The 12,043-nt window shown below is 52.3% G+C and overlaps 1 protein-coding gene across 1 annotated transcript; it reads right to left on the bottom strand.

The window, feature by feature from the left end:
• Nucleotides 1–8,799: 8,799 nt before the first annotated feature.
• IUM83_19821 (uncharacterized protein) lies at nt 8,800–11,936 on the bottom strand (the record flags this gene model as incomplete). Its single annotated transcript, XM_067944889.1, has 2 exons — nt 8,800–8,875; nt 11,785–11,936. The coding sequence occupies 2 exons, from the start codon at nt 11,934–11,936 to the stop codon at nt 8,800–8,802; spliced, it is 228 nt and encodes a 75-aa protein (XP_067781301.1).
• Between the last annotated feature and the right edge of the window lie 107 nt (nt 11,937–12,043).

The raw sequence follows: 12,043 nt of genomic DNA, 5'->3' as shown, positions 1-12,043 counted from the left end.
CGCAAGTGCTTCCCCGTCCCCAGGGACGAGGTGTGCTGTCAATTAAGCGAGAGGAACAAGCCTCGACCGGAGGGATTAACCCTGCCGGCGGCCCTAAGCTACGAGACCTGCGTTTGGACGCGTCGTGACCTCGAATCCCGCCGTGGAACTCTCCCAAAGGCTAAGACCAAGTTAGGCGGTGATCGGGCAACGCGCGCTCCAAGGTGACGTGTCCTATTTCATATTCCAGTTGTTGGTCCTTCGTTCGGAGGTCCCATTTCATATTAACTGCATTTCTAGGAGGTTGTGTGTAGTCACCCCTGGATCTGATCGATTGATTACTCTGTGATAGGATTGTATATTGTCTGACCGGAGGTTGTTCTCCTTTTGGAGTTGAACGTTTGGAAAGTCTTCCGCCTGGAGCTAATTATCTCCTTGCGGGAGCTGGTGCGCGTGAGTGAAGGGTGCTTTCGGACTCGGCCGGTGGTCCGGAAGAAACACCAGTAGACAGGTGTACCCCCCCCCCCCCCCCCTCAAGGGCCCCCAAAGAATAAGTAGCGGCTGTATATTTGTATATTTGCATATTAACTCTCTGATTTTGGAGGTTTGGCTGGAAGGATCTGCTTGTGATCTCAACCCCAGTCGTGGAGACATACATTTGAAGTAACGTAAGCGCTCTACACCCAAGACCTTATCATTGTGAAGACAACTCACCAGGTGAAGTTCGATCTATCGAAGATTAACGACACCTACAGGGATTCACAAGGTCACACGCCACCTCCGTTTGAAGCACCTAGTGCTGCTATCGGAGTTTGACCCCATTGGGAAATCCGGAAGGAGGAGTAATTCTCCGGACGGGCGGCCCCGTAGCATCGTGCTATACACCTGGGCGGCAAGAGGCGCTCACCCGCCTCGCTACACATCATCCTCGTCAGAGGAGGCCGTCCGAGGGGTGACCATCGGCTCGTTTTCCCGCGTTGTGCACTGCGAGTGGGCTTCGACCCCTCGGTGCGCGAAAAGCGTTCCGCGCGACTCGCCGACCGGGGAGTCACCATGCGCGAGTCTTGGAAGTACGGCGTACCCTCGGTGCGGACCGAAAACACACCATCAGTAGTCTGCCGTCTGGCCGAGCTCTCTGGTTTCTTCTGAGGCGTCTGTGGGAGTGGGACTTTCGACGGGTCGTCCACCTCCTGCTCCGCCGAGGCCTTAGTTTGGCCAGCCAGGCCGATGTCTGTGGCGCCAAAGCTCAGACGAAGCTTGCGCTTCCACTTCTGGAGCTCACGACCAGCTATAGCGGGGGGCCAGTCGCGGATTGCGGCGTCCGACGGGTGAGTTTGGGGCTCGCACCCCACAGCCCGTAAGAGTGACACCGTGTCCTCGGCCACCTGAGTGGTGCTAATAGAGTTCACTGGCCAAGCCAGCTCGCCTTTCAGCTACACCCAAATGGCCTGTCGGACCGACTTGGGCGAGTATTGCATCATCCACTCGCTTTTTTCCATCATTTGCTTGAACACTCGTCCAAGCACCTTGTTTGTAGCTGGAGTGCTGCCATTCATCGGCGGCCGGTTGCCTTGGGCAACTTGAGGACCCTTAGTAACCTGCACCAGGGCTTTCGAGCCCTCGATGCCGTCCTCATAGTCGTCGTAGGTGTGGTCCGGCTCCGCCACTTCATCAAATTCGGCGACAAGGTTTCGCGAGAGCGAGTGGGGAACCCCACTGTGTCCCGCGGACAACATCGCGCCTTCCTGGTCGTTCGTCTCCTGCATCGCTGCAGATGACTTCTCTTCCAGGTCATCATAGTCCATCATTTCATCCATGGCGTCGGAATCTTCGTCCACCGGCTCGTCGAAGCTGACCGACCGTTCGGTGATCACCGACAACCGAGACGTCAAGTCGCTAGCGACGGTTGACGAGTACTCGGTGGGTCCGCGCGTCGACTTTGCCGGCGTTGCTGGTACCGCTGACTTGGATCCGTTCGCCATCTTGTTCTTCTTCTTGTTCTTGTTCTTGTTCTCTTCTCTCTTCTTCTTCTTCCTCTCAATGCTCGTTAAGGGGCAATAGCTACACAGACCGTAACAACAAACACTCGGTCACACCAGTCCCGGGTCGCGGCACCAGTTGTCTTGTAGGAATTCACGATTTTACGAGTCCTCGTCCCTCAGCCTCGACAAATGGGACGAGTCCTACCAACAACACACGCTTCCCTCGTAAGGTCGGCGAAGATTGTTGGGATTAAACCTGAAGACCAGGTCCGATCCCTTACACCGGGCTGGAATTATGCCTTGTGTTGAAGTATCGGCCAGGTAGGTAGAGCCCACATACAGGCACCGCCGGCCACGAGCAACGGCTGGGGTGCGTAAATATAAGCGCTTTCGCACTAAACCCACTGTGGTCCCTCAGAAAGGAAGGGTGCCAGGCCGGTCAAGGCCCTTTGACAGGGGCGCCGAGGTGAAACCTCGGCCAAAGATTCAAAGATACTGGGGGGGCCACGCCACGCACCCAGGACAACATACAAACGTACAAGGAGGACTCTCCACCTCCCAGCACTCGGCCACTATCCACTCTTGGCCTTACCAGGGAGGACTCTCGGTCAATGTACCTTAAGCTCACCGACAGACATACCCCGCGTCGGCCGAGCGTATCCAGACCCCACAGCTAAGTTAGCTAGACTTACCGTAGACGGACTTGACCTTGATGGCTTGGGGGGATATTCTGCTCTGATTTAATAGTTAGAGGCGGTGAGGCCTCGACTATAACTAATCCCTAATGTCTAAACAAATATCTAATATAGACCGAGCTTTCGGTCTGATCCTACAACCGGACGAGCCTTCGTCTTAAGTCCGGATTCCTAATAGGAGGCAAAAGGTGTATCCACTATGACTATCTGGAGAGCTCGGTGAGAATTTATTAGTCCTCACAGTCACTACCTAGCTTCCTGTCACTCTGGCGCGGCAAATGTGAGTAGCCAATAGGAGACCTCGGTCATCTTCTCTCAAACTCGACGCCGTTAGACCTCGGTCTGGTGGCTCCACTCCGTAGTCAAAACCCAATCTCACAGCCACATGTACCAATCGTATACTACGTTGTATTAACCCATTTAACGCGGGAAATTATTCTGTATTAGACAGATTAAGAGAATGACTTAGTTTAATTATAGCTGGACGATTGCAACAATTTATCTGTTGCAAGCCCTTCCAGCTCTAGACGCTGCGAAGTGTCGCAAAAATGCTGCGTGTGTGAACAAGGCAGCGACAATGTATCCGTCACATGGAAAATCTGACGATTGCAATTGGTCAGAGTAGCATATGGTATGATGGGCAACACTCTTTATTTCGATCTCCTCCTTATCATGTTCAGCTTTCACCAAACAGGCGGCGTCGTTCAGTGGTGGTGAGCGCAGGGCGAGGGAGCGCGCTCACCAACTTTTCGACCAGTTCTAGACTTAGAGAGAAGTAGTAGGATGGAACTGGTCGGAAGTTGGTGAGCGCGAAGAAGATGGCAACGCGTCGAGCCCAGGTTTGTTCAGCACTCCATTTACTTACTCATTGTCTTCTCCGTCACTAACCTCCGTCCGCTTGCGCTTCCGCAGGCGAATTCTTCCCCGTTGGTGCGCAGGAATCGCAGCCCCGCTACCCCACGCACCGTGCCATATTTGGCTGCAAGTCAACGTGTTACCTGCTTCTGGACGCCGAACCGTATTGCACAAGGGGATGTACCCTTGGAGAGCCTCGGTACATTCCCGACAGTAGAATCTGGTCTCGAAGCTCTTCACGTTGGGGGGGCTCAATGCTGAGCAGACCTTACAGAGAAATTGTCGGCTTTTGCTCTTCCCCTTGCTCTTGCCCGACTTAGCCTTGTAGAGCTCAGATGTGCTACGCAGCACGTGGTCACGATTACCGGTCGGCACACTTGCCAGATCTTCAGCGTGTCGGTTCGTACGGAAACTAATAGCTGTAACTGCAAGTAACTCGACGTGAAGCTGCCGCATGTACTCCGCGTGCGTGGGAACACGCTTACCCTTGCGCTTCCTGATGATCTTGTGAAGAATGAAGCCATTGACGAGCGCCATGTCCACGAACGCAAGAAATAGTTGTCGGTAGTATTTCTTGAATGCAACGCAGCGCTGGATAGAATACCGCTGGAGGCGGATTTGATCGTGGGTATCTACGCCACCCATACCAGAATGGTAGTCTGCGATCAACTGCGGGCAAGGGACCTGCGTGAGAGCTCCTGTCCTCTTGTCTTTCCTCGTCACGCAAGTCTGCGCTGTGGAGCATCCTGTCGATATTAGATGCACGGGACTTGAGTCCATCCAGGCTGTGGCTACAAGAGCTGGATACTGGCTGCATTGAGCGATTCTGTAAATCCCTCTCGGCATGTACTGCGGCCTTTTCTTCTACGGGAAGATGAGGTCTGATGGCCACCCGAGTCGATCAGAACGCTGAGTCTCGACATAGTAGAAACCCAAGGGCAGCAGTGCGAGTGCCAAAGCTGGGGAGCTGTAGAAATTATCCGCGACAACCAATCTCTGCTTCGCTTGGCCATCAAACGTTTTCAAAACGTTGCGGATGACAGCTCTCTGCGATGAGCCTTGTTTCTTCTTCTTGTCTGGTTCAGCTCCTAGATATACTTCAACTCTGTAATATACAGAATACCATAACAATGTTAGTAAACAAAGACTCCAGTGATACAGAACTAGATAGACAACGTCTTCCGTTATTCTGTCGAACGCAGAGTTGCCAGCTCACCTGGCACAATACCCCGTATCGGCGCAGCACGTCATGTAGCACTTGGTCCCATACTTGTGAGGTTTATCCTTGTTGTACACCCGGATCGGATTGTACTGGCTTCGATTCGGAATAGTACCTTCGTCAAAGCTAACCGCGGGACCTAGACAATACCCCCGACGGAAAGTTTTCTCTATCACTTGCAAGACAGGGCGAACTCTGAAGGCCTTTTCCGTCGTGTGACTCAAATTACTTGTAAAGTGAAGATATCGTGTAATCATCCTAAATCGGTCGCGCGTCATATACTTTCCAAACGTGCCCCATGGAACAGCTCCATCCTCGCCAACAGTCCAGAGCTTTTCCAGACCATCTGTGTGACCACACAGCGTGCGCGCCGTGAACAGGCCGATGACGTGCAGAATTTCGTACGCTTTGATCGGCTTCTGCCTCTCCAGCCTGCTGACAATGTCCCTCAGATCTTCAACACGCTTTTTAGGGTCTTGGGCCTGGGCAAAAAAGCTGCCGCTCCCTGATTTTCTGCGCAACTGCCGAAATGCACCGTTGTCGGTAGGCTTCACTCTCTGCAGCGATTTTTGTCGACAACTTCTTGGGTAAAAAAAACATCCCGATCGGTGAATCTGCAAAAGCGACTGCAGATTTGGTGGGACCAAACCTTCCGGAATACAACATCACTTTGTCCAACTTCAAATCAGCTACACTCATAACAATACAGAATAGGTTAGTGCATGACAAAACATATTCTATAGAAGACAGACTTACCGCAATGGTCTTGATCAAAAATTTCCCACTCGAGCCCTCTCATTTCATCGTCGTCTTGCTGGAAATTCTCGCCTTCATCTTCATACTCTGAATCGGATTCTACATCGTCCACGAATTCCTCAAGCTCGGGATCGATATCGTAGAAAGCAGAGTCTCCCTCTTCCGACTCATCACTGACTGAGAAGATATCGGGCACAACGTTGACGTCATCCGGCGTAAGAGGAGGAAACAGGTTCTCAGCACGCATTGCATCCATGAAGTTGTCACGTTCAAATGCACCCAAATCATCTGGTTCGTCATCCGTCTTGGCCTCCTCGCTAGCATCGCTCTCGGAATCAGAATCAACCTACGCAATGTCAACACAGCCTTATTCTGTATCCACCCGATCACCGCGTCCAGACCCAGCGACTTGTTCTGTATCCACCCGACCGTTGCCACCAGACACACTGCCTTGTTCTGTATCCGCCCGATCACCACGAACAAACCCAGCAGCTTGTCCCGCACTTGCCTCATCTTCGTCTCGGGGAGTTGGCATTTGCAGCTGTGCCGCCGCGTACGCCGCTTGTTTCCCCATCGGTGGCTGTCCAACTCGTAACGGTGGCCCAGAGAAGGTCGGTGCCACTAAACCCGAACGACTGGCGTACTGCCATAGGCTTCTTGCTCCTAGAAGTAGTGCATATTAGTACCAGCAATACCTTATCTGCATGCCAAGCACCGTACCGACAAAGTAGTCCACATTGACGCGATCCTTGCGAAGCCTGCCCTTCACGCCGGGCTTCACATACGTGTGGCCAACGTTTAGCCCTGTGGGCTGCCTTGCCTTCCAGCCGTCCTTCAGCAAGCGACTCCACAGCTTCTTGAACTCCTTCGCGTCCACGTAGTCTAGCGCGTCCATCGTTTCAAAAATGAGTGGCAGCTGGGGGAAGGGAGAGGGGGGGAGAAAATAGTTCGCAACCGTATTTTCAAACCTCTTCGCCGTTTATACTGTATTTTCTATGGCTGTCTGGAAATACTCGTCTATCTCACCAGCCCTGATCCTCAATGATACCCCCCCACACACACACACCCACACCCATACAAAATTGCATATGCGGGGAATTCTTGTCAACCTTCCAGCGGATAAGCTCCAGGAATATTTACACTTGCAATATTACTTAATCTGTCGAATACAGAATTCGGCGTTAATTGGGTTAACGCATACTCGAAGGGACGCTTCAACAAGCTAGATCTTCTCGTCCTCGGGTCCTGCCCGCGGGATGGCTGCGCTCTGCCGTGCAGTGCGTCTATCCGCGAAGGCTTGAGGCTCGTTTATCAATCTGATACTTTCATTCCGACCTCAGCAGCGATGAGACTCTTCCCCATGCCTGTCACCCGAAGCACGTCCTCGAACCAGCCGAACAGCAAGAAGGCCAGGAACAGCAAGACGATCAGGAACACCAAGAAGGGCAAGAACACCAAAAAGGACAGGGGCGTCAACCTGACGAAGGTTCCATACAAGAAATGGAAAGAGGTGGACCTGATTCAAGCAATGGCAGAAGTTAATGCTCGTCGTCTTTCACTGAATGGAGGCAAGCGTGTCTATGGTGTGCCTATACGGACACTAAAACGCTATCTTGCTGGGGCTCAGATAGGAACGTTGGCGGGGAGAGGTACTGCGATTACGACACAAGAGGAAGGAGTGATTGAAGGCCTACTTGACATTGCTCGAACAAAACGAACGCAAAGTAGCAGCAAGACAAGAAATTCAGCGTCGGAAAGCCGCAGGGAAACAGCGCAAGCAAGAGGAAAAACGGCTTCGTGATCAAAAGGTGAGGCCTGGTCGTATCCCAGAAGATGACATTATATCTAGGGAAACGAAGAGGCTTCGCTATAGAACACCTCACGGCGCTACAAGCGATCAACCTAGCGATTGTGCGATCCATGACATTGTCGAATATGCTGACATTTAGGTTAAATGTTCAGGGATTTTGACTAGGGAAGGGACCTGATCACCATATGGATGAATATACACGTCTTTCCGACAGAGAGTTATGCAGGATTGTGATCAAGGCAATTTAAAACCAAAATTAACCAATCCAGTCATCGTATTGTTTCATTTTAGCGAACAGGAAGACGTAGGTTTAGGGTTACGATTCCGACAGATTCTGACACATATTTGTGGGAACCAAACCCAAAATATGAATATGTCTATACAAACATCAAGTGTAAGACATATTTCTAAAATATTTCTATCGATTCAGACAATTAGGCATAGTCCTAGTATAGGAAAACTGTGTCAGCTACGTGTTTCGATGGTACATGTAACCCGTGCAAGTGTCGAGTAACCCGTACAAGACATCAGTATAGTAGCGTTAGGTAACCCGTACAAGACATCAGTATAGTAGCGTTAGGTAACCCGTACAAGTGTCAGGCAACGCGTACAAGTGTCGAGTAACCCGTACAAGTGTCAGGTAACGCGTAAAAGTGTCGAGTAACTCTTACAAGTGTCAGGTAACCCGTACAAGTGTCGAGTAACCCGTGTCTGGTTGTGGTTATTTTAAAAGCAGGACTAAGTGGTTGTGTTCGTTCTGCCACGCATGAGGTCTGCGCCAGTCCTGTTCTCGGCTGCAGGAAGGTGTCTGGAGGCCACGACTGCCAGTTACCTTCTACTTCCTACACTTAGCTAAACGTACAGGGCCACTAGCGATTGAATTATCCTTACACTCACAGAAATCGTCGGGCCACTCGATATCACTAGAGTCTTCGCCAGGGGATTGTGATGGGGGATAAAAGACCGGGGCCTAAACGACCCTCTCTTGCTCTTTCAATCCGCCTGCGTCACGGACTGCTGATACCGGTGATCATACGGGGCTGCTTATACTCGTCTCACTCGATACTCGAGGGCCACACTCAGAACTTGCACGACCGGAGGACTGCCTTCGCTTTTTGGTTGTATTAGCTCGAGCAGCTAGTGCCCGTCCCCTCAGCATTATGTCCATCAGCTTGCGTGCTGCGTGTCCAATCTTAAAGTGAGCGCATCGTACACATGCAACCGAGCTCGGGTGTGTGCGCCATCGACCCTTCCCGTCCGTTCAGAGCCGCTCATCGCTTCGCCGGCGTCGCCCGTTCGTCGCTTGTGGTATCCTGCCGTCTGGAAGTCTAGGTCGTCCACCCTGCAGCGCGCCCCGGCTAACTTGCGATCTTCGACGGTTGGGTTCTCGCCGCGACCGTGCCACACGAATCCGTCAGTGCCCAGCCACCTTTGGTTCGTCTTGATCCTCGTCACTGGTGTCATCCCCGCCGTCCTCCGCTGTACCCGTTGTCCATGTCTCCGCTATCCTCCTCCACTGCCCTCGCCGTCCATGTCTCCGCTATCCTCGCCGTCGTTGCGGTCCATGCCTTCATCTGTCCTGCGCCACCAGAAGAAGCAAGAGACGTTCTCCGACGTACAAAAGAGGACTTCGAGCTATGGAAGCTCCTCCAACTAACGCATCGAAATATTTGGGTGGTTGCTGGGCGACACTGCTGGGGTGGCTGTCCTAATTTACAGAACGTATCGATTAATTTCAGAAATTCTCTACTATTTCCGATTTAGCCCTGTCTTTGTACCACCATCCCAACTGTTGGAAAGTGTCGGGATGTCGGAACGGTTGCGATATGGTAGGTATGGCAAATTGGTTCGATTCCTAGAACGAACGCTTGATTATATGTGAACTTTTTAGGAAACGATAGCTCCGTTGATATCAATCCTCGTGCCACGCACGATACACTGCTGTAAAGCCAATGCACCTAGCTTCTCGGTGATACCTCTACGAGCGCGTAACTCGATTTGGCTGTACATATGCAACATAATTTGTGGATTTTTGTGGCAAATCAATTACCGTTACCCTTATGCAGCATGCAAACAGACGGTAGTGAGCGGTTGCGAGGAGCGTAGCCGCAGCAAACCCGCGCGGGGTGCCCGCGAAGCAGGGCCGCGCGGTATTTGCGGAGGCGGGCCCAGCGACGAGCATTCCAGCGAGCGGATCCGTTGCCGCAACTCGGTGTTAGTTTTCTTTTTGCGGGGGTCTGGGAGGTGCACCCCCCAGTACACGGGCTAGTTTTAGGGCCGGTCATGATAATATTTGATGTATTTGTGGCCGGTGGTGATAATTATCCTATCGTAGGACCAAACAGGACCATGGGGCTGAGTCTGCGGGCTGTTCATGGCTCTCAAATGCCACTGGGGTCGATGGAACTTGAGCGCTCCTGCTAGATTTAAGTGCCGTTTCATCCCCCCCGACTGAAAACATGGGCAGTAGGTTTTCCGTGATTTTTATAAAAATGCTTCCACTTTTTTTTTTGCCACCCCCAGCAGTCTCCTGCTCGCCTCAAGCCGCCTTGATATCATGAGTTCTCACTTCGTCTTTCGCCTCGTGCATACGTCATGAGTCAAGCTGTCTATGTTTCCCCGTCATGGGGCTAAAGGTGTCCGCGTCCGGCATCTTCACGCTGGAGAACATCAGCGATAAAATTCCCACGCGCCTGCCTGAGTAGAGATGGTTTTGGATTGGAAGAGTAAAGAACGTTTTAAATGTCCCAAAACGTTTTAAACCGTTTTGAAGTGTCCAAACGTCCAAAAGTCAATGTGCCAGGATCTTTGAAAGCTACCGCGAACCTATTGACGTCTAGCAGTGCGAAAAGAGCTTCACCATGGCGACATCACAACGAAGAGCAGCCGACTTGACAGCGAACTTATCGCCGGTGCCTCCTCCTCATGATCTGCTGGATTCTTCCCCATCAAGAAGGGCGTTGCGATCGCCCCCTGGCTCCGTCTTACGGAGATCTAATCGCTACAGCCCTTATCGAAGAGAAAATCTAGAGCCAAGTTCGTCAAGGAACATCTTGATATCGCCGGCAGTCGCGCGCAGGGTGATGTTGTCAGGCCCACCTCTGGCCTGCTGAGCAAACAAGCCAGAGTGATGCGGCGCAAAGGCTCTTGTTTGCTTGCTCGCGGTCAGAGGCTTGAAGTTCCTGTGGCAGCTACCCGAGAGGGTCAGCCGTCACAGTGAACATGCATTTTGTAGGAAAAACATGAAAAAGAAACTTGGGACATGCATTTAGTAGAAAAGAAATGAAAAGAAAACAAAAAGACGCAGGGTAGCACATAGTCAAGGAAAACCCCAGAAATACGCAAAGAGAGCCCTGTGCTCGCGTAGGAGCACAGCGAGGCATGCATGTTAGGCTAGCAGTAGCAATTCAGTATTAAATAAACCGTCTACCCCGCACATCGACCACAACTACCGCGCTTCTCGGCAGGACCAACACTCGCACCCACTTCAACGACAAACACTCTTCGGGCCCAACGCGACAGATGTTCTCACCTCAGCAAGGCTCACATACTTCAGCGTACGCGCCCACACCACCAGCTCGTGTAGCGTCACCCCGTCAATCGACTCCGGCTCCATCATCCAGGTCAACAACCCCCGTGCGGTCACCCCGAACTCCTCGTACACAAATATTGTCAACTCCAACACGACCACCCCGTACTCCCCGTACTCCGTGTACTCCAGGATCGTCTAGGCGATCTAGGCCTTCACCATTGAAGACCGGGCGACCGCGTGACATGATTTGGAAGCACTACACCATTGAACGCGAAAACGAAAAAAAAACGGCCGTTACATCTACTGCGGCACGCTCAAGAAAAATGGTAAACCTAGTGGGAACTTGTTGAATCACTTGGTGAAGCCTAACCAGTGCCCTAGCGTCCCTATAGCTATTCAAACTTCACTACGACCTGTATCGGTTCCAGTACCAGCGACGACGAATTCACTACGACCTGTATCGGTTCCAGTACCAGCGACGACGAAAGAACCAAATGTGGAGCCTGCATCACATGATATTGATATATTGATATGGACATGCCTGTGAGCGAACTGGCGTCGCACGAGAACAGCGACTTGTAGCTGGAGTGGGTCTCCAGCACCGTCGCAGCGCTCGGGCCACTACCAGCCATCACGAGACTCTGGATCATTGCCCAGAAGGCCGGGTCTGCTTGGGCTCGGGCTACTTTGTCAACCGCTCGCTCTCCTCCTGCCTCCACTCCAGTAGTGCGCTGCAGTAGTGCTCCTGCTGCCACAGCGCCAGGTCGCTAGCCAGCGGGCGGTCGTCCCCAGGCGCGACGACGCGCAGCAGCACCAACTCGTACAGATTTCATAGCATCGGAGGTACCTTCCAGGAGGTCTTGCAACGCGAGCCCACAAGTCTTGAGCACATCGCGGTACTCGCGGCTGGAGTGCACCACGGCCACCTTGCCCAGCGGCTGCGTGTGCACGCGTACGAGCCATGGCTGGGGGTGTGTGCCTTGCTCTCGAGCGACAGGATCTGCGCGAGCAGCTTGGCCAAGTACTTGATCGCCTTGGTCAACTCGGTTTCCTCAATCATGCCGCCGTTTTCGTCGTTCTCGTTGTTGTAACGTTGGCAGAAGCGCAGGTCTCGACTATGCTTTAGTGCGTCCTCTCCCTTCTTTTGCTAAACTACATGACGGACAATATGAATGCTGTGCGCCTCACCAGTGTCAAAACCGGGACCTCTTGTTG

Source organism: Phytophthora cinnamomi (assembly GCF_018691715.1).
Source record: "Phytophthora cinnamomi strain GKB4 chromosome Unknown Contig118, whole genome shotgun sequence".
NCBI classification, from domain to species: Eukaryota; Oomycota; class Peronosporomycetes; order Peronosporales; family Peronosporaceae; genus Phytophthora; species Phytophthora cinnamomi.
Note: the sequence above shows the minus strand (reverse complement) of the source record. Positions and strands in the feature narration are given on the sequence as shown.